Source organism: Natator depressus, chromosome 4 (genome assembly GCF_965152275.1).
Source record: "Natator depressus isolate rNatDep1 chromosome 4, rNatDep2.hap1, whole genome shotgun sequence".
Lineage (NCBI taxonomy): Eukaryota > Metazoa > Chordata > Testudines > Cheloniidae > Natator > Natator depressus.
Genome location: NC_134237.1, coordinates 13,338,902 through 13,360,534, shown reverse-complemented (window position 1 = coordinate 13,360,534; position 21,633 = coordinate 13,338,902). Strand labels below are relative to the sequence as shown.

Here is a 21,633-nt window from a genome sequence, read left to right as displayed (position 1 = left end):
GTGTAACCTTTTATTGGTTACAGGTTATTGCTACTAATCTGATGAATTAACTAAAATTTGATGTGACTCCACTGAAATTCAGTCCCTACCGCTTGTACCAGAGTTTAGGTTTTACATTTTTCTGCATGTTAGCGCAGTGAGCCAGTATTAAGTCATAAATCCTAGTCGTTTGTATGTGCAACTGATTTGGATGGCTTTTTCCATGGTTTTTGATCCTTGTATTCTGCGCCTCTGGTTTAGGTCACTACTGCTTCTTGAAGAAAATGGCAAATAGATTATTTTGGATGATACTGATAACGTTATATGTTTCTGTGTAACCTTTAGGCAAAAAAAATGTATCTGAGCCCTAACTAGTATATTTTCAATAACATATTTAGTTTTTGATTGTTTCTCATTGTAGGTACAGAAATAGAATTTAAATACCCTAAATAAAGTCATTTTCACCATTAGTGTATTTTAGTTTTTATCATCTCTGGAGTTTCCTCATCTCAGTGTTTCTAATCTTAGAATTTAACCTTGATCAGAAGGTTTTGGTTATCTGCTTTTTTTTATACCTGAAGCTATAAAACTAACACTTCAGCTACATTATTTAAACCCTTATACTTGAAAGCCAAGCATTCTGGGTCAGTCACTGAGGTTGCTAAATATAATTGGTCTCTGTGTGTAGGTTGGAGTTGTATAATGCTTGCTTAACAGCCAAATGACAAGTAATGTTTCAGTATATTGAATCACCTCTCAGTACACTGGGACTGGGTAAAACCCATGTGAGCTAAATGTGAATTCATATGAATAAGTGTTTGAAATAGAAATTTCACACACACAAATTTAACTTAAGCCCCATGGTACACAGATGTTTTTGTAACCACAATGCTGTGAATTTTGCTTGTTATAAAATTAAACTGACACAGGTTCCATTTCGGACAATTGCTGTCCTCAGCTGTGACCACTATCACCACTAGAACAGTAGCTCTGTCATACTGACTGTCCTCAGGGATTGTCTGTTTCTAGCCAGAAACAATAATAGCAGGAAACAAAGATATGTAGTCATGCTCTCCAATACTTAATGAAGGCATTCATTTGGAAGTCTTGATGGCACAAACATAGAGTATATAGTGTCCTGAGAATGGCATTATATGTATTATGCAACAGCTCATGATCTATATGGGTGATGGTGTGTGACTATCCTGGATGAATTGTAAATGATGTGATCTACAGTAGCAATACCTCCCCGATACCATCAAATGAACTGTATAATGTTCTTGAAATAGGGGCTCCAAACACATCAGGGAAATGGAATTGTCACACAGTAAGCACTTGTATAAACAAAACTATGTTGGGAAAGTCAAGGAAGTATAGTACAGTAGTCAAATTGGCTGAATGTGCTAGAGTGCTTTATTCATAATGTTGAAATACAGTGGGCTCAATTCTGCCACCCTTACTTATCCTTATTGGCACTACTCACATAGCCCCCAATCCAGAAAAGTGTTTTAAGCATCAGCTTAAATTTTAAGCATGTAACCCTATTGGAGTTGGGAAGGAATTTTCCCCCAGGTCAGATTTGTAAATACCCTGGGTTCTCCTCCCTCTCCCCCCACTCCTGTCTGTGACCCAAGCTGAAAAGGTCTCTTGCTGGTCTGGACTAGAAAATGGTGGATTCTCTGTAACTTGAGATCTTTAAATCATGATTTGAGACTTCAGTAACCCAGCCCGTGGCTACGGGTCTATTACAGGAGTGGGTGGATGACGTTCTGTGGCATGCAGGAGGTCAGACTGGATGATGACGATGGGCCCTTCTGGCCTTAATGTCTATGAGTCTGAGTCTGCTGCTGATTTCAGTGGGACTGCTCTTGCTCAAAGGGAAGCCTGTGTTGAAATGCTTTTCTGGATTCAGGCCTCTCTGAGCAGCCCCATTGAAATGAATGTATGAAATGCCTGGCAAGGGAATTGAATAAGTGTGGCAGAAATGGGCCCTTAGTAGGCATAAAAACTGTTCTCTTGACCAACATTTAGACCCTGCTATAAATTGCCTGTTTTCTGAGTTTGAAATTCCCTTTAATGCTGATGGCCTGCACGTGGTCCTGTGTGTCACATAAACCCTTAATTGGGGGTTAATTGTGGTGTGAAAGGTGTATGGGGCCTTATGCAGTGAATTTCACTTTGAAGACCGATCAGATGGCATCAGTAGTAATAGGAAAATATTTAGTAGCAAGATTTTAAGTTAAAGTGCTTTCACTTTATTTCTCTAATACATTAGTGACACATCATCAAAGCAAGTATGAAAGGGGAAAATTAATCTTGTTTCAAGGCAAGTAGGCTAACTGCAGAAATACGGCATTGGGATGAATTGGGGAGTGAGTCTGTGCACCACTTTGGAACTGTGGATAATTTTATGAAACTGTGTTGTGGAAGGCCTATGTGTATGTGGACCCCCCATCAGTCAGCAGAGTTGTCATGCCTCTGTCAGGCCATAGACAATGGTGAGTGGTCAGCACTCAATAGTCATCTATTCAAAGTAGAAGACCTCGGGCAATCAGTTTGCTCTAGCTGGGAGAAGACATTTTCTCCTCTTGTCTGAAAGGAAGGGGTTCTGAGAGCAGTGGAAAATTACTAAAAGGAAGAAAAGAAGCAGGTGACCCCAGCAGAAGTCTGTAAAGTGATTCACAGGGGAAACTGGGGAAAGAGCATCAGATTAAGATGAGATGGCTGCAGGGGCAGGATAGGGGAGAGGGCAGAAGATCCTGGTGACCTTCCAGATGGCACACTCATGGTTCCCAAGTGATGGATGAGCTAGTGAGGGACATTGTGTGTTAGGATATTTTATTTTGTGCTTTGCAAGATTAAGTATAAATGAGCATAAAGGTGTTAGACTGGGGTGGGTGGGTGGACTGCCTCGCAACTGCTGTGGGCAGTTAACCTGTATCCAGAAGCTTTGCACCTTTGGGGTGGACTTCTGGGAGATGGCTATGTTTAAGTACTGGAGAGTCTGAAGGGTCAGTGCTGCACCCAGAGGTGCTAGGCAGCTGGCCAACGGGTTCTAGCACTTGGGATGGGGATATGCCAAATAGAAGGACTGCTCACTGAGAGTCTAGGGAGCTCAGACTGGGGCAGTGGCTAGTCTCTGTTCAGGAGCCAGGAGCTTGAAACACCCAGAGCACAAGGGCTTTGATTCTCCTCACAGCAGTCCTCATGCATGTCTAGGAAAGGGCCCACTAGGATCTATGACATTGCTACGCATAAAGATTTCCCTATAGCTGCACACATGTTTTTTGTTTAGAGAGTTTAAAAATTAGTATCGGCCACCGCCCTTCCCTACTTTTGTCTGAATATTAACAGTGTTTGATATGAAATATAAGTTATGATTGTTGGACTCATCTGATTTATGGAAGCAAGGACAATCTGATTCAAACAACACATCTGTTTTCCATGTCATGGAAAACATTTTCAGCGCTTCTGTGGCCTTTGTTGGACAGTGTATTTTATATTTAGTCTTAGACTCATAGAAGATTAGGGTTGGAAGAGACCTCAGGAGATCATCTAGTCCAACCCCCTGCTCAAAGCAGGACCAATGCCCAACTAAATCATCCCAGCTAGGGCTTTGTCAAGCTGGGCCTTAAAAACCTCTAAGGATGGAGATTCCGTCACCTCACTAGGTAACCCAGTGCTTCACCACCCTCCTAGTGAAATAGTTTTTCCTAATATCCAACCTAGACGTCCCCCACTACAACTTGCCCACATAAATGGATTTTGACACCTTTTTGAGGAGAAGCTGAGTTCCGGTGCTATCTCTCATTTCAGTCAAGAGTGATTTCATTTAGTGTGGTAGGAGAAAAGGCTTGTATTGTGATTTTTGATGTGAAAATGCTTCCTTTTAGTTAATGCATTAGTCTGAGTCTCTCTCTCTCCTTTTTCAGTTTAATGTGGATAGCTAGCATAACTGGAAAGGATTAACATAAAAAGTGATGGAAAAACATTTTAATCTGAAAACTGATCCATTAGGAAGGATAGATTGCCTTTTTAAAATAGTGCATTACACAGATTAAAACATACCCTTTTTTAGAGAATCGTAGTGTTTTGAATCCAAAGTGAAGGAAGGGAAGAACCTAGTAAGATCAGATTTAATTATTTGTGTGACTCAGAAACGTGACTTAAAACAATCCTAAAATGTTAAGTGGAAGAAGGGGGAAAGCACCACTTAGAATTATATTTTTATGAAACTGACTTTCAAAATGGTTACTTCAGAGAATGATCCATAGCACATTGATGTCAATGGAAATTTTTCCATTGACTCCACCAGGCTTTGAATTGGGCCCTTGATGTTCTCTGATCTTGCATCACAGACAGTCCAGTTTGATTGATTTATATACAGCTCTAGTAAAGCCAGACCTTGAAAATATAGTTATATGTGCAATACACATAAATTAATAGGCACATTACTTTGAATATCATTTAATATTTTCAAATGGGAATGGAGTACTAGACTCTTGAGCAAAATCATAGGCCCTTAGGAATCATTGCAAAACAAAACCTCTTTGTTCCTTAAATTTCTTTTGGGTCACCACCACCTCTCCATCAAAAGTTCAGTGTTTAATTTTGTTTCAAGATACAGAATCAGAAAAACCACTTTGTGGAAATCCTAGTCTACATCTTGTAATATCTTCTCCAGAGACTGAATAAAGAGAGGTCTTGTTTGTAGCTTTTACAAGTAAGTTAGGAGAGCTCAAAGTCCATGCAATTCACTGAAGATTAGCTGTACATCATACTTTTTTATTAAAAAGCAGTGCAATATCAACTCTTGCACATCATGCTCAAAATGTATACACTGGTGGGCATCCTGAGTACTGTGTGGTCCTCAGGTGATGGTGAGATATGTGGGTCTCTGGGGTTGGTAGATTTCTGTACAAGTAAAACCAGCTGTCTTACACTGTTTTTGCTTTTTTACTCCTAACCATCCATTAAGAGACTCTTGTCTTACATCTTCCTGGTGCAGTAATGGCTTTGGTTGCAAATATCTTCTGTTAACCAGGACAAGGGATTTAGTATTTTCTTGGGGCCTGATCATGTGAGGTGACAAGCACCCTCAATTTAGCAGAGGCTGCTTAATATCTTCCAGGAGATACTTGGTACCTTTCAGGATCAGAACCTGGCTTTGAAAATTCCAGTGACAGATTTGAAGTCTTGAACTTGTGGTATCAATCCAGCTTTTCTGGCTCTAGTCCAAAGATAATCGTTCCACTTAGTAGAGCAGTACAAATGCAAGATAATGGGTACAGATAACCAGGATTTAATATTATATTAGAGTATTTTCCTTTTACCTCTAAAGAGCTGTATTCTGATTAGATGTTCCTTTATAAAGCAGTTCATTGTTAATAGGTGTCTCCCAAAAACTGGCATATAGTATTACAAAGCTCAGATGGAGTATAGCTGGCTGTAATCTGGCAACAAATTTCAGGGTGCTACCTGCAACTGGCATTTTCAGATGCATATGTCTTCACCAAGGTCACCTGTTGGTAAATTTTACCTCTCTTGATATTTTCAAAAGCGCAAAATTAGGAATCCAAATGCCATTGATGTTCAGTTGGAGTGGGGCACCGAGTTCTTATTTGTACATTTCAAGATCTACCCCCTCTATTCTTAAAGTAGGTTCCAAGGTAAAGATGGTCAGCTGAAGTTTGTGGGAATTAATTTCTGGGTGCCCAATATTTAGATATCTATGGCTAGTGGTATAAAATATTTTATTGTTATGAGATTGGGATGATCCTATTAATTATTCGTGTAGCAATACCGAGAGCAAGTTATATCAGTTCATGCCAATTAAGTGCTGATTGCACGCTTCTGACTGTATGACCTGCCCCCAACCCACTAACCCATTTCCTTGGTAGTTACTGTAACATTCCAAACACAACAGCTTCAGAGAGTTGCCACTTTCTTTGTAATCAACATGCCAGGGAAATACTTCCGTGGCCCTCCAAGGATAGAAATGGAAGCGTTATTTCGCACCAGCACGTGTTCTGTATATGCCACATGGATTATAGAAAAGAATATTTCATATTTTTTTTTTTTTTTAGAACTGTGGTTCTCAGACTTGAAGACCTATTTTGTCACATCTTAAAACTCAAAAGTACTTGGCCTGGCCACCTCTACAATTTTAATCAGTGTAGTTACAATGGGTTCTTAGTCTAACGTTGTACTTTAAATCAGCCTGCATGCCATTCCACTATTGCCCCTGTACCACCGGTGGTACCTGTACCATCGTTTCAGAAATGCTGTTTTAGTGCATTTTTTAGATGTATTGTGATTTTTTTTTTTAAATGTTCCCCCCATTTCTAAAGTAGAATTGTGAGTCCTACCATACAGGGCTCAGAGAACTATTAAAAGCGTTGTAAAATGACAAAATAATCTTTCTAGACTTAAAATGTCCTGATTTGAAATGTCATGGCCCTTCCATGGCTAGAAGTGACGGCTATGTGTCCCACTGTGAAGCTGGGAATCTCCCCTTTGGAGAAAAGTTTACAGGCATGCTGGGGAAATCTGTACATATGGACCAGTCCTTCTATGGGTTTGGAAGCAGTTGGAACTAGCTTAACATCAGCATTAATAGGGACCTGTTCCTCAGACCAGCTTGCTTGAATACAAGAACCTAAATGTAAGTCCTCTGAAAATGTAGGATACAAATGCTCTCAATTTCAAATACATACACTTCATTCTCAGAGCTGTGATTTCTCATATATCTATATCTGGCAGTTCTGACTGCTGTAGTGTATTTGGCCTGGTCCGCAAGCCCATTAGTCCTTGCACTGACACCTGGATACTTTGGGGAGAACTCGGGCCTCCTGGGCTAGTGTGGTAAGGAGTATCTCTTGGCTGCCTTTCATTTCTCTCATACTCCTTGGCAGTAACAATTAGCAGAAACAGCATGTACCAGTTGGCTGTGGATGCTTTTAGACACAGTTTAGGAGGGCAGGAAGCTGGTCCCTGGTATCAAAAAGATTGAGAAACGTTGATTTAGAGGAAGGTCTTGTTGTGACAGGTTGACTGTGCATTGTATGAAGAAGTCTTTCCAGTTTTGTTTTTTAAACCTTTCCAGTTTTGTTTAAAAATTTCATTGGGTGACCTGCAATTACTTAAGATCAGAATGTGTCCTAATGGATATAATTCATATTAAGTACATTTTGTATCCCCTGGGATCTGAGGTTGACATAAATATAGTCAGTATTTTGTTAAATACTCAGAGTTATTGAGAGAAAATAATTCTTCTGGATGATTCGGCTTGTGGTATTTTTTTCTGTGCTGGTCTGACCTGGAGTGAGAGAGTTGCTGGAGGTGGGGAAATTCTCTCTTTTTGGGTTTTTTTTTTAATTTTTTTTTAAATGCCTTATTTTCTTTCATTAGGGCAGCAATCACACTATCATGACCCGAGGTCATCTTTCCCGTGTCAGACTTTCTCTAGTTCACTACTTGTCTTTTTTTCCCCAACTCATCACAACTATTTTTGATCTAATGCTAAGATTTTACCAAAGTCTTCTTTCCAGCCAAGTTAATCTGAGCTGTATTTGTCTTGAGAGCTTCCCACAGCTGAAAGTGAAGTGCCATTCTCACCCCATCAACCTTACCTCATATAATTGGTTAGTCTCTAAGGTGCCACAAGTACTCCTTTTCTTTTTGCGAATACAGACTAACACGGCTGTTACTCTGAAACCTTACCTCATATGGCTATGCTTGAAATGTATCTCCTTAAAGGCAGAAAGCTAGAGGGGGAAAATTAAAAAAAATCACCACACACACAATTGGTTAGATAACCAAATATGAAATCCTGCAGATTACACTGAAATATTAATATGATTCTCCACTGCTTTACATCAGGTGTAATCACAGAGTGGGTCAGATAGTATAAACGATGTAGCTCCTTTGACGACACTGCAGTTATGCTGATTTACACCAACTGAAGATTGGTCACAGTGATGGGGTTTAAAACATGAGTGGTGTAAACACTCTATGTAGTCATTTACCCCTGTATAAATTAGGAATAAATGGAATAGTGGAGAATCAGCGCCTTTCTACACAACTACTCACTGGTCAACAGTTAAGTTGCATAAAAACACAAAGCTATTTGAAATATTAAATTTAATAATTTAAAATCTCTACTACTGTTTCAGTTGCTTTTTATATTTCATGGAGGTTTTCTCTTTACCTGTGGCAAAAATAATTTTTTTTTAAAACTTGCCAGATAATTCCACTGATAAACCAGCTGCTGCTTGTGTTTTAATTTTTTTAAAATTAAAATTGACAAAGAAATTATGGTTTTATAAACTGGCCATATTGAATGTTGAGAAACTTTTTATTCCCCACACATACTTTAAGCTACAAAAAATCCTGACTGTGGTAGACCAGAATGGAGCCATTCATAAAATGTATAGTTAATAAATATTATGTCCTTAAATGTGTAAAATTTCACCTACTTATCTGACCCATTGGGAACTTTAAATGATCAGTACCATTATTTTGCCAAAGTATACTTTTAATAATTCCTATTACTATGGTGTCTGGAAAATGCCCTGCTATACTGAAATTATAAAGACAATACCTCTTCAGAGTTCTTGTGACTGCAGCCACTGAATGTAATCACTGTTAGTCAGGTCCCTGATTCAGCAGTGCACTGAGGCAGTGCTTAAATCCTATAATGGGGTGTAAGCATGTGCTTGAAGTTAACATACTTGAGTGTTCTGCTGAGTTGGGGTCCTGATTCTGATCTCTCACACTGATAGATTGCAACAAGTGTAGCTTCAGGTATTATTCCATGTGAGTAAGCGTTGTAATAATCTGATTCATGCGGGTCTTTTGAAAAGACTGTGTACCCCAGTGCTTTGCTCCTTCTGCACTCATAAATGATCTGAAAAAAGGGGTCAACAGTGAGGTGGCAAACTTTGCAGACAATACAAAAATTAGACAAGATCGTAAAGTCCAGAGCAGACAGCAAACAGTTACAAAGGGATCTCACAAAAATGGGTGACTGAGGAAGAAAATGGCAGATGAAATTCACTGTTGATAAATGCATATTGAAAAATATAATCCCAAATTTGTGTGTGTGTGTGTGTGTAAAAACAATGGGGTCTAAATTAGCTGTGTTCTCTCAAGAAAGATCTCTGAGTCATTGTGGATAGTGCCATGAAAACATGTGCTCAATGTTCAGCAGCAGTCAAAAAAGCTAACAATGTTAGGAACAATTTGGAAAGGGATAGCAAATCATAGAATATCAGGGTTGGAAGGGACCTCAGGATCGACCCTTGGGACACTCTGCTTGATACCGGCTGCCAACTAGACATGGAGCCATTGATTGCTACCCATTGAGCCCGATGATCTAGCCAGCTTTCTATCTACTTTATAGTCCAAAATAAGACAAAGTATCATCATGCCACTCTGTAAATCCATGGTACGCCTACATCTTGAATACTGCAAGCTGTTCTGGTTGCTCCATCTCAAAAAAGATCTATTAGAGTTGGAAAAGTTATAGAGAAGGGCCACAAAAATGAATGTGTATGAAACTGCTTTACTGTGAGGGGAGATTAAAGAGACTGCGACTGTTCGGTTGTCTCTTTCCCAAGCTGAGGGGGGATCTGAGAGAGGGCTGTAAAATCATGAAGGGTATGGAGAATGTGAATAAGGAAGTGTGTGTTACCCTTCACATAACACACAAACCATGGTCACCCAATGAGATGAATAGGCAGCAGGTCTAAAACAAACATGAGGAAGTACTGCTTCACACAGTGCACAGTCAATCTGTAGAACTCCTTGCCAGGGATGTTGTGAAGTCCAAAAATATAACTGGATTCAAAAATGAATTGGATAAATTCATGGAGAATAGGTCCATCAATAGCTATTAGCTAAGATGGTCAGGGATGCAATCCCATGCTCTGGGTGTCCCTGAACCTGTGACTTCCAGAAGATGGGACTGGATGACAGGATAGATCACTCGATAAATTGCCCTGCTCTGTTCACTCACACTGTAGCATCTGTCATTGGCCACTGTCAGAAACAGGATACTGGGCGAAATGGACCATTGGTCTGATCGAGTATGGGGCTGTTGTTATGGTAGCGGAGAACCCCCTTCACCAGCTGTCCTGCGCTGTTCATTGTGATAGGCGTATGTGACCAACAACGCATTTATGTGTTGTATACCAAAAGGGAAGCTGAGTCTCCAAGGTTTCACATGTCCTTTGGGCAAAGATGTGATCCACAGAGGGAGTTCTGTCACACCGATCAGCAGGCCTTGTCTTGCTGGTTTTTGGCAGTGCCTCCAGCTGTTGGCTTCCCCAGTGTGTTTACACTGCAGCATACACAAGACATGAGCAAGTGTGTTCACTGCAGCCTGGTGACATACACCAACAACTGTTGTGGAATCAGTGAGATTGGGTCCATGTTTAATACTGTGAAATAAAAATAGTCCGTGCTACTTTGGAGTTGCTTAGGCTCTGCCATCTCAGCCTTTTCCTGGACAGGATACATGAAACCTCTTAGATTTCTGTGGGTTTTTTTTTTTTTTTTAAGTTTTTAGTTACATTTTATAGACAAGCTGGAGTATCTGACTAGATACTTACATGGCTCACTGTAGTATTTGAGCACCTCCCTATCTCACAGTGGTGTCACAAGGATAAGATCTGTGAAGTGGACTCCCCCATTTTACATATGGGGAAACTGAGGCACAAGAAGCTGAAGTGACTTGGCCAAGGTGACACAAGAAATCTGAAACTGAGCTAGGAGTTGAACCTAGTTCTCCTAAGTCCAAGTCCAGTGCCCTATGCTGTTATACCATCCCTCATTCCCATAGCAGAAAGGTGTGTTTTTTAGGACTTCAAGCCCGTAGATTATAAATATTCCCTTTTGAAAGGGAGCTAGCTTTGTATTCGTAAAGAAGAATACAGTAGTTGGGGGACCTCTCTGAAGTAGAATGGAGGAGTTTTCTGTCCCTGCTGGTCATAGCCTCTTGTGTTCACGAGTAAATTGTTTTATATCCACGGGAAAAATACATTTAAGATAACTATCTGATTTATAAACACACAAACCAGGCCATTAAGAGTGAAGAGAGATTGAGCAGCTCATACTGCATGTCTTGCAGGCCATATGTGAATTTCTGTTGAGAAAAGTAGACAAAATGAACCCAATGAGGAATTGGTCACATTATGTATAATTTTTTTTCTTCAACAAAAATTCAGATATGGGCTGCAAGGTAATCAATTCCTCATTAGGATTTAATCTAGTTAATTTCCCCTTTCATTTAGTATCTGAACCCCTCTCAAATATTTAAAAGTAGAAATAACTTCTCTTCCTTCCTTATTAGCCTTTGGAAGAAACAGCTTGATTAGTTTGCAGGGTTTTTGTGTTTGTGTGGGTAACAGAATGAGGAAAAAGCTCAGTCACATCACTATGGTTTTGCATTCAGCTCTGGGAGTGGCGAGGGCCAGAGTGACTCGCCTCTGCAGGGGAAGGGAGTGCCAGAATCTGGGTCCCACTCCAGTAACAATTTGTGTGTCTCACTTGGGAGGTCCACTGCAGTGCAGGAGGTTCATCAAACAGTTTCATTGTTCCAGTGGAACCTAGCTGTCATGGAAGGAGTAGTGGTCAGGTAGCCAGATCTGGTCCCATGGAGGAGTCATTGCAGGGAGGGGTGTATTGGTGATGTGCTCGTGGCAATCTGTGTTGCACCAGCTGTAGTCTGTTCAGGATATGTGGTGTCAGCTATAGATATGAGAAGCAGAAGCTTAGAGGTCACGAGTGTTTGGATCAGGATGGCCAGGTTTGTGCCCAATAAGATTGGATGCTATCTGTTGGGCAGTCACAAACGGAAGAAGCGTGTCTTTTGCTGCTGTTGGCGTTCGGATAGCCAGTAGCCCTGAGTCCAAAGGGACCCCAAGTCTGCAGACTGATATAGTCTGAAGGCAGCTGCCCTCACAACTGAGACATGTTGTTCTAAAGGAGGCAGACTCTTCAGCTGAAAGCTGTGTCTGAAGAGTAGAGGGCACGGTTAGCTTCTGCAGGGGACTTACTGCTTTCTCAAGTGTTAGTCCCCCCACCTCCCCATCAATGATGGAAATTGTAGGAAAAGAAGATCTAGCAGATTTAATGAAATCCAGGCCCTGCAAAGCAGATGGCCTTTATGAAGGTGCAGACTTCAGTACAGGCTTTGTTACCCAATTCCCACTTTTCTGTATACAGTCTCATTTTGCAGTGAGTAGAGGTCTTATTTCTTAGGAGGGGGGAGTCCATGTTTCACAGTCAGTGCTGAACTGACCTCCCTTCAGAGTTCTGCTAATGTCGCTTATGTTTTGGCCAATAGGCATTGCTGTTAAGTCACTTGATGTTCACAATCCCCTTTCCTCCTTGGAGCCTTTCCATGCTTTCAGCCCCTACTGACTTCATTGACTGCAAAGGGATTGCTATTTTAAACTTGGTTCTCTCATTGGAAGAGCTGTCTGCTACCCACATAGGTTGCTTCAGCTGGCTGAATGTCTCTACATTAAGTCTAAAGCTTATTTGGGTTTGTTCCCGATTTTTCAAAACATGTTTAAAATGGGAAGAATAATAAAGTCATATCGGAAACTTCTGATTTATTATCTGTGTTCTCTAGCAATGTTGTACATTTTTATTAACTTGCGTTGGTTGCGTCTCAGTCTGATAACCAGTGCTGTCACATCAGCTTCTCTGCTCTTCTTATCACAATCATCTTCTCTCCTGTCATAAATTATAAAGGTATACAAACCACTAGTAGTGTTTACTCTCAGCGTGAAGGACTGAATGAAGTTCTTTGCAATAAACTATTTCAATTAAACGTGTAACAAGGCAGTACTTTTGCTCTAACATGGCTTATTTGCATAAATACATTCTTCACCGCCTCTGTGATTAGGCTAAATAGCCAAAAGGTGGCAGCACTCCATCTGTTTAGTTGTTCTGTATTTTGTAGAGAAACAACATTTTTCTTTTAAAACATGTTTTAGAAACCTTCCTTCAGTCTTCACCTTCCCACTATAACTTCCGACGTTTGTATTAAACAGAGCTGTTCTGCATCTCGCAAACTTTCCAACCCTGAAAGTGATTCCATTTATATGTTAGGCAGGCTTTCTGAGTCAGAGGTTCTAAATGTGTCCTATTTTATGGAAACAAACATTCAAACAGATCGTCTTAATTTTAAAAGATTCCTTTCTTGCATTGTAGACTGAGCAGTGATTCCTAAATTGTAGACCTAAACTGTGAGTAGTATGACAAATACAATCTAGAAAAATTAATACTTCTTAGTGCTATAGTAACTTTCAAATGGTGATCTCAGAACACTTTATTATTCTCTAAGCCTCACTACATTACTGTGAGTTGGGCTTGAATTTTCCCTAGTTTAGTGCTGGGGAAACTGTGTCTGAGGCCTTGCCTACACTAAAGGGAAAAGTTGATCTAAGCTACGCAATTTGAGTTACGTGAATAGTGTAACTCAAATTGACGTAGCTTAGATCTACTTACTGCGTGGTCCACACTATGCAACGTTGACGGGAGACACTCTCCCATCAAACCCTCCCCCCCTTACTCTTCTCGACCGGTGGAGTACAGGAGTTGATGGGAGAGCAATCTGCGGTCAATTTAGCGGGTCTTCGCTAGACCTGCTAAATCCACTGCTGATGCATTGATCATGTGTTGATCCCCGATTAAGTATAGACATCATACTGGAACTAAACTTTCTGAGGTGCTTCCCCTGGCATGGCTTCAGCCTCACTGAGAACTATGCAAAGTAGGGAGCCTGATTTACCTGATTATCCCATGGGAGGTCCTCTGCTTTTTTGGAATAGCAAAACCTTCTCAGGTTTTCCCTCCACTTCACACTACTTCCCTTCTTCCAAATTTTCCTTTTGCCCACCGTTAAGCCACTGTGCCCTCCTGACCCTATGTTGTAGCTACCGTTCTTATGGATTTAGGCGTGGCTGAGACTCCCTTTAGACTAGTCAGTCCTGCTTCTAAATCGACTACTAGAGGGTTCCAGTGGATTCTAGCACTCAGCAGGTATGTACCTTACTGCCTGAGTTGGATGCTAAGTCCATGATGTTGGACTTTTGTCAAAATCTCACTTATGTAGGGTGGGATTTTTCAGAAGTGCTCAGCTTTTTTTTTTTTTTTTCCTTTTGCTTTTTTTTCCCTCTTCCTCCAAAGACCCAGCGGGGTTTATGGTTCCCAAGCACGGGGCTGATGGAGCAGCGGCTTGGGGGACAGCCGGCGGGGCCGGATTGGCCCAGCTCAGCACAGCTCAGCTCCTACTGAAGTCAAGAGATTGACTTTTTTCTACAAAATTTTTTTCCCATTAGAAAATGTGGTTTCCCCAAAATCTAGAAACTGAAAATGGATAGTCTTTTGGTCTTCAACAACTGACACAAAACATTGTAAGTCAAAATGAAAATTTTCATCCCAGCTCTAGCAATTGCTGTTGATGTCAGAGTTAGGCCAAGTGCTTTTTGAAAATCCAACCCATATGGCATGTCCTTACTGTGGATAGCAAGCCTACTCCATTCTTCCTCTTTTCTCTTAGAGTTGAGACCCATTCCTCTCTCAGGACTAAGACTCTCTGTTCCATCCAATAGCTCCAGCTTTCTCCACTATGGGACAGCGTAGCTTGCTCTACCTAGCAGCCATGGTATGCTGGTAGGATGATAAGCAATTCTCCCCCTTTTCCCCATCTCCAATAAAACTCGTGAAGATTTTCACCAGTTTTGTTTCTTTGTGCAACCGCTGTCCCAAATTTAACTTCCTCCCTCTCCCTCCCCCCCCCCCCAAAAGTTTAGGAGTCTGAACTTTTTTTTTTTATGAAAATTTGCAATGCATCTTTCATGCCAAATTTTGGCCAAAGGGAGTCTTTTGACAACCTGAGAAGGGCAGGAAAGTCAGAGTCAGGAGGTGGTGCTTCTGGTGTAACTGCTAGTCTCCCAGTGACATTGTCTTGTGGGTTCAATCTGGCGAATTGTTGTAGCTGATCGCTGATCTCGTTGAGCGATAAGCCGTATGCATTGGTTTGAACCCCTAGCCATTGTCATCAAGTGGCCTCCAGCTCTGCATTACAACCAGCTCAGTATCAGCCTGTGCAGGTGAGGCATTGAGCAGGTGGAAATTGTCCGATATTTGGGCAGGGTCATAGTGCTGGAGGAGAAGATGTGGCTGTGGATGCTTGTATAGAAGCAGCTGCTGCCAGTGGCCTTTGTTGGGGGCTTTGTGACATCAAACTTGCCGTGAAGTTGAGGATCTGTAGCACCACCGTTACGCAAATGCTATCGTAAGGCCATGAACATGGGCTCTGAGGAGGGCTGAAGAACACTGGATTTACGTTTTTGATTCTTGTCGACTTTAGCTGCTGCATATCAAGTGGCAGGACACGCTCAGAAATGAGGATATTTGGAGCCAACCTCAGCAACTGCCTCCATCAGCACTAGTTTGGTTTGGACGGCTTTCTTGGTGTGGACATATTATTAGACTGGAAGACCAGCAGCTTCTGACGTGTGTGTACCAAGGAATGCTGCTACATGGCTGGTGATCAGGTGGGCGTTGAAAGCTTTGGGGATGTGACAGGATTGCCAGTGATGGACATAAACTGAGTTTACCAGCTGACCACCGTAGGCCTCTTTCCAGAGATGGATCCAGGTGCTGCTCAATTTGCAAGGAGGCCATGTGCCTTTGGGATTTGCCATGTTGATGATAGCCAAGGTAACTGAAGTACTAGTTCTGGCCATTCAACCTGTATCTCCTTCTGCCGGTTTTGGTGAAAGCATAAAGGTTGACATATGCTGTAAACAGTTAAGGATCCTCAGAAACTAGACGCTGTTACTGTAAACCGTATAAAATGCTAAAGATATGAGCATTTGAGTTTGTCCTGAACTGTGCAATGCAGGTGCCTTGAATGGTAATGTCCAAAGACAGCTGTTCACTGCAGTTTGTCTGCTGTTGGCTTGTCACTCGCTGATTAGCAGCTGGTAATGCTGCTCTTGGAAAAGCTCTGTAGTCAATCAGCAGCTGGAGGGGGACACCTGAGGGGAAGTGGAGGGAGATGTTTCTCTCCCTCTCATAATAAAAGTTATTACAGCTGAAGATTTTCATGATGTTTCTCATGCGATCTGTATGTAATGGTGCTGATCAAGGTAGCTTAAAGGGACTGTTGGATTAAAACCATATTTAAAAAGCCCCAAACTTGCCAGTGTTACATATGCTGTTTTAGGTTATTCGAACAGAATTTTAAACTAAATCTTCCCTTTACCATTCATTTGCCTTGTCTGCATTTCACTCCTTGTGGGCAGTTCTGTTCTTTTTCCCCTAGTCGCTGGCACTCCTTGGTTACTCTACGTTACCACAATACTGCAATGTTTGGAAAGTGGGGCAATGTTTAAAACTGGACGGGAAAGAATTTTTGAAAATATTCTTATTGATGTTATGTTTATAAAACACATTCATAAACATGTGCATCATATGCATCTGATGAAGTGAGCTGTAGCTCACGAAAGCTTATGCTCAAATAAAATTGTTAGTCTCTAAGGTGCCACAAGTACTCCTTTTCTTTATTCATAAACGCACAAACTCTGGGTCCTAAATTAATTGATATGGCTTCTTTAAAAGAGGATCTTATCCTCTGACATATTGGCAGAGCAGTTTGTGAGGAAGCCTCTGTAAGAATAGACTTTTTGTGAAGTAATCAAGGGAGAAACACGTGTATTAGGTTTCTGTTTGGTCTGAAAATTCAGTGCCATCTGTTCCAGATGTTTTCAGCTGCATTTATAGCAAGCAACTGCTGTGCTGTTTAAAAAAAAAAAAAAGTTTATTTTACACTCTCTCTCACACCCATTGCATATAGACAACGAGCCATGGAATCAGTTCCTTTGTGTGCATAACAAAAGTTGCACAAATAGTGTTGAATAATTTAATGTGAACTCTGGAGCAAGGCTTTGTGCGTGTGTGCTGGCTTTGTATTTTTAGCTGCTAATGCTAGCTTGTAGAGAATGTTAAATCTTATCTCATCGTGCAGCGGAACAGCAGCTTGTAAAATGGTACGATGTTCATACATTGTAAAATCATAGGAATTTATTCTCCAGAACAGACTTCTGGTTACCTGCTACATACAGTATGTGAGGAAACTATCAGACTATACTAACTAGAGATTGGGCCCTGTGCTGCAAAGTTCAGAATTGGATCCGAACTTTGTGGGTGCCAGGGTCTGGGGTGTTGGATTGGGCTCATCTCTAGAATTAAACATGTCAGATGGTGCTCTAGTAATTATTGTTCTACAGTAATCCAGAAGAAAAATGCACAGTGGGTGTTCACTTATTGGTTTTGAATCTGGCCCCCTCTCCTCTGCCCCTCCCCCTATATGAAATATTCGGGAATCGTGCTGTGCGAAGTGAGCTTTTCTTAATTGGAAACTAATAGCTAAAGGCTACAATAATGTGGATGTTACTAACAGTCCAAGATGGAGGAAAACCCAGCTGTTGATGGGAGAATTGCTGGTAAACTGTTAGCTGGAAAATGGAGAGACAAGGGGGAATTATGAAGCTTATTGGCTTATAAAATTCTTGGAATGGTTTTTGCTCCGAGAAAGCTTGACATCAAGATTACTCTGAGCTCTTGAAGAGCTAAATCAATTTACTGGTAGCTGCTATTGCTTTTAGAGCACCCTTTTGCGGGGCATGATTAGAAGACCTGATAATGTGTTAGTATGTTTTCCAGGGATTCTCCCACTTTGGGCTGGCCCTCTCAGCCTTTGCAGGAAAGGGTGCAATGTTTTATTTCCCAAATGCACCTGTCTTTCACAGCTGGTAGAAAACTTTAGGCCACAGTTCTGCAGCATTACACCCTCTGAAAAGCCTCATTGACTTCAGTGCTGCTTGCAGTGTGTAAATTAAGAATGTGTATTTGACAGTTATCACTGAATGGTTTCCCTATCCTAAGAATGGTAAAGGTTGACAAATGTTTACTTATCTACATTAAATATAATTAAAGTATTAGTATAGTATGTTACAGGCTTCCTTTAATTTTGACTGTAACTCTTGATATTTGCTAGTCAGAAGTAGGTTTACAAACACTCGCTTGGGAAGTTTCAGCAATCTTATTTAGAGGTGAAATTGTATAGTGAAAATCACGTTTAATGCAACAGGAGGGCTTCCTGGCATTGTTATAAAATTAGGAACAAATTGAGAGGTGAGGGGAGAAGGAAAGGGGGAGAGAAATGAAAGAGAGAAATTTAGAAAATCAGTACATGAATGAATGGTTGGCACACGCACACACGACTGCTGTGATGGCCTGACTTGCTGTAGCTTGGTCTCTGGATAATCCTCAGATGTCAGATTTCCTTAAGGCCAACATGTGACACAAAGCTTGCCTCTCCACAGAGAAGTGTGCTTTGCTGGTATTAAGAGGCTAGCTGATGCCTCATCTCTCATCGTGCATGAGAATGTGTGTGTCTGTCTGTATGCACTATGTGTGTCTGTGTGTGTAGATGGTTCTACAGGCAGTGTGTTTTAGAAGAGCTTTTAAGTGAAACCGGATTTCCACAAGCTATTGGCTAGTGTATAGACACACCAAACTACTATGGGCGTCTTTTTTTAAAGAAAAGACTCCTAGCTGGGATTACCTTTCTCATACCTGCCACCCCTGATGCCCTCTCAAGGTTAGAATTCGAGCTACATGGGACCAGCTTAATACCAAGCGCCATTCAAAAGGAGCTGCATGAAGGAACAGCAGACACGGAAAGAAGAGCAACTGCACCCATCCAATAACATGAACAATAGTTTGCAGGTTAACCTGCCCAAGAGTTGGGCTGGTTCAAATAGCTCACTCCAGGAGAAGTCTGAGCACTCTTTTTTTCTTTTCTATTACTACAGAATGGAGGATGAGGCAGTGCTGGACAGAGGGGCTTCCTTCCTTAAGCATGTATGTGACGACGAAGAAGTGGAAGGTAAGAGATCTATATTTCTTAGGTTAATGTGTCTCTTTAAAATGTATATATTAGAGCAAAACAAATGGCCACAGGCAGATTCAGTGAAAAGGGATCGTTCTTTTTCTGAACAATTAATCCTAAAAACGATTGAAATGGTGGCAGGCAGAATTAGCATGGTCCTGACTTTTTACACCTAAAGAGTCCTGTTTTCAAAGTGAGAGTTAATATGCTGCTGGCATTCTTTCTTTCTTTCCAAAATAACATTCACATGCCTCCACAGAATAACCCTGAAATGCTGTGTGGTGTTTGGTGTTTTTTTTGTTTTGTTTCGTTTTTTATAATATGAATGCATTTCGCAGCACTTGTGAATCAGTATTGCACCTTGTATGGCATACGTTGGCAGGCATCACAAATGGAGGAGACCCTTGCACAAAATAATCTCAGCTGAGTCCGTATCGAATGCTGGCTCTTGGGCACCAGACTCAGGACACTAAGAGGATCATTTTCTGTGGGATTCTTTCAGCTTAGAAGAAATACAGGCCATGACTTTCTGTGAGAAAAGGGACTTGTTTAACTAGGCCAAGAGTTGCCCCATATTTAAAGAAGTGAACAAGAGTGTCTGAAATTTTTTGTTTGCATAAACTAAATATATTTGTGTAACTCCCCCAAAGTATGAAAATAGTTTTGGAAAATATCTGCCAAATACGGTGATTAGGTCTCTGAATGCAACTATCAAGCTTCCAGTAATTCAAAACAATCATGTAAATGAAAAATAGCTTGGAAACTGCAAGGTATGAGAAGCACAGAGTTTTGTTTCCTCAACTAATGTCAGCTGTGCTCTATAGCTACAAAAATCACCCTGTTGGTTTTAACTAGGCCATTTACTGTCCATAGGGGTTGGGGTGAGGGGATCTCCTGTTAGAGGAGACTGACCCCAGGGGTGTGAAAGCTTTGGCACAGAACGTAAACATGTAATTTTTTCTTTAAACATTTCTCCATATTTTAAAGCCTAAAATGGGGACAATCCCTGTAACTGCAGGTGGAAACAAGGTAAATAAAACCTGCCGTCTGGCCCCCGACAATAAACCACAGTTATAGCTGTAAGGAGTAGAGCAGCAAAAATGTCATGCCAACCTCCTAAAGGTGCATTAAAAATGGAAGGGTTTTGGGTGGTTGTTAAGACTATGATTTTCTATCTGACCCTTAATAGTCTTTCCAGGCGAATATCCAAATTTGATCTATCATTAAAGAATCACAGTCCAATTGTTATCGCCTTGCTGGGGGCAGGGAGTGTAAGAGGAGGTGAAAAGAGATGAAGTGTCTATATTATTCCTCAGCACAGGAGGCTGGGAACTGTAATTCCGTGTCTGAGCCTTTTGATAGTTATACAACCCAAAGTCTGAGTCTAACTCCTTTGTTCTCGTTAATGGCAGTGCCTAGGTACTAGAGCAAAACTTCGTAAATACCCCCAGATAACTAGTTAAGGAAGCTAGCACATGGACATTTTTGAATACTTGCAGTGTTGTATCGGAAGAGGAACAGGTGTGCTAATGTGAAAAGACTTCAAGTTGCCACTTTGCCTTTCTGCTGTTCTTTGGGGCATGGGTTGTCGTCTTCGTACGTGCCTTGACAGCACCGGGCACATTTTGGGCACTTTGCCCAAATAATTATTCGTGTAGTGTTGGCCTTTTGTATACGTTGCATTTGCCTAACCAAGAATGCACCACACATGTGTGTGCCTAACCTACCTGTAACTGTAACGCTGGTGGGAATTATACGAGAGCATATGCCCCTATGGCATGTTCCCAGACTTGGAAGATAATTTAAGACATCTGTGTGTAGCTGGCCATTTCCTGCTTATTGTCATGGTGAAGTTATCATTTCACTTCTGATGTTCATGGGTAAATGCTACCTGCCTACCTTGCGTGAATATCAAAAGGGCATAAGTAATAACTACAACACATTTTTGTTATGAAGAGCTGCTTTGTTGGCGGCTGGCCGAGATTTTATAGAGATGCTCGGAAATATGGCTCAGCATAGTTTACTGAGGTTACTTCCCGATTCCATTTCAGAGAATGGGAAAATGTAAGCATTATTGTGAGAATGAGGAACAAACAGAGCTCCAGGGTCAAGTTTTTTGAAAAAGAAAAGCAGCCCCATTTATCTACAGCACTGTACATTCCTTTCTTAAAAGGTAGTGACGTATTCCTAAAATTCCACTAAATTAGGAATCTAAATAGGTGTGACACACAGAACACTTAATAACCTGGTTTGGAACAAGGGAAAAAGTAAAGCTCCACCTTATCCCTTGTGATAAGATCTTGCCTCTCTAACTCCCCTCAAGCCAGTAATAGCTCTGACTTCATAGTGGGGCGGAAGGTACTTGATTTCAAGTTTGGCAACTCAGTTAAACCTGTAAAGGAGGAGGGGCACTCTGACAGGGTTCAGGTATGTAGGGGAATGTGGCCTGCATTTCCAGAAGTTTTCCCCGACCCTGTATCCATCTACTTTAATAAGTTAGGGGTACCATGGAGATGGATGCAGTACTGGAACCCGACTAGAATAGAATTCTCTGTTACACTGGAAATTTATGCTTGTGGATCTCATCAATGTTAAGGGGAGTTACCTACATAAACATCTGTACGCATGAATCAGAGAAACATGTGGAACTTAATTAGGGACTTCGTAACAAGAGA

The 21,633-nt window shown here is 41.1% G+C and overlaps 1 protein-coding gene across 14 annotated transcripts in view; it reads left to right on the top strand.

Annotated features, from left to right (window-relative positions):
• SLC4A4 (solute carrier family 4 member 4) overlaps positions 1–21,633 on the top strand; it is a 251,636-nt gene that overhangs the window by 8,747 nt on the left and 221,256 nt on the right. For all 14 annotated transcript variants that reach the window (XM_074950418.1, XM_074950426.1, XM_074950422.1 and 11 more), the window contains exon 2: positions 18,882–18,955. In XM_074950418.1, the coding sequence (XP_074806519.1) occupies positions 18,883–18,955 (73 nt within the window). In that variant the 5' untranslated portion in view covers position 18,882. The remainder of the gene's footprint in view (positions 1–18,881; positions 18,956–21,633) is intronic.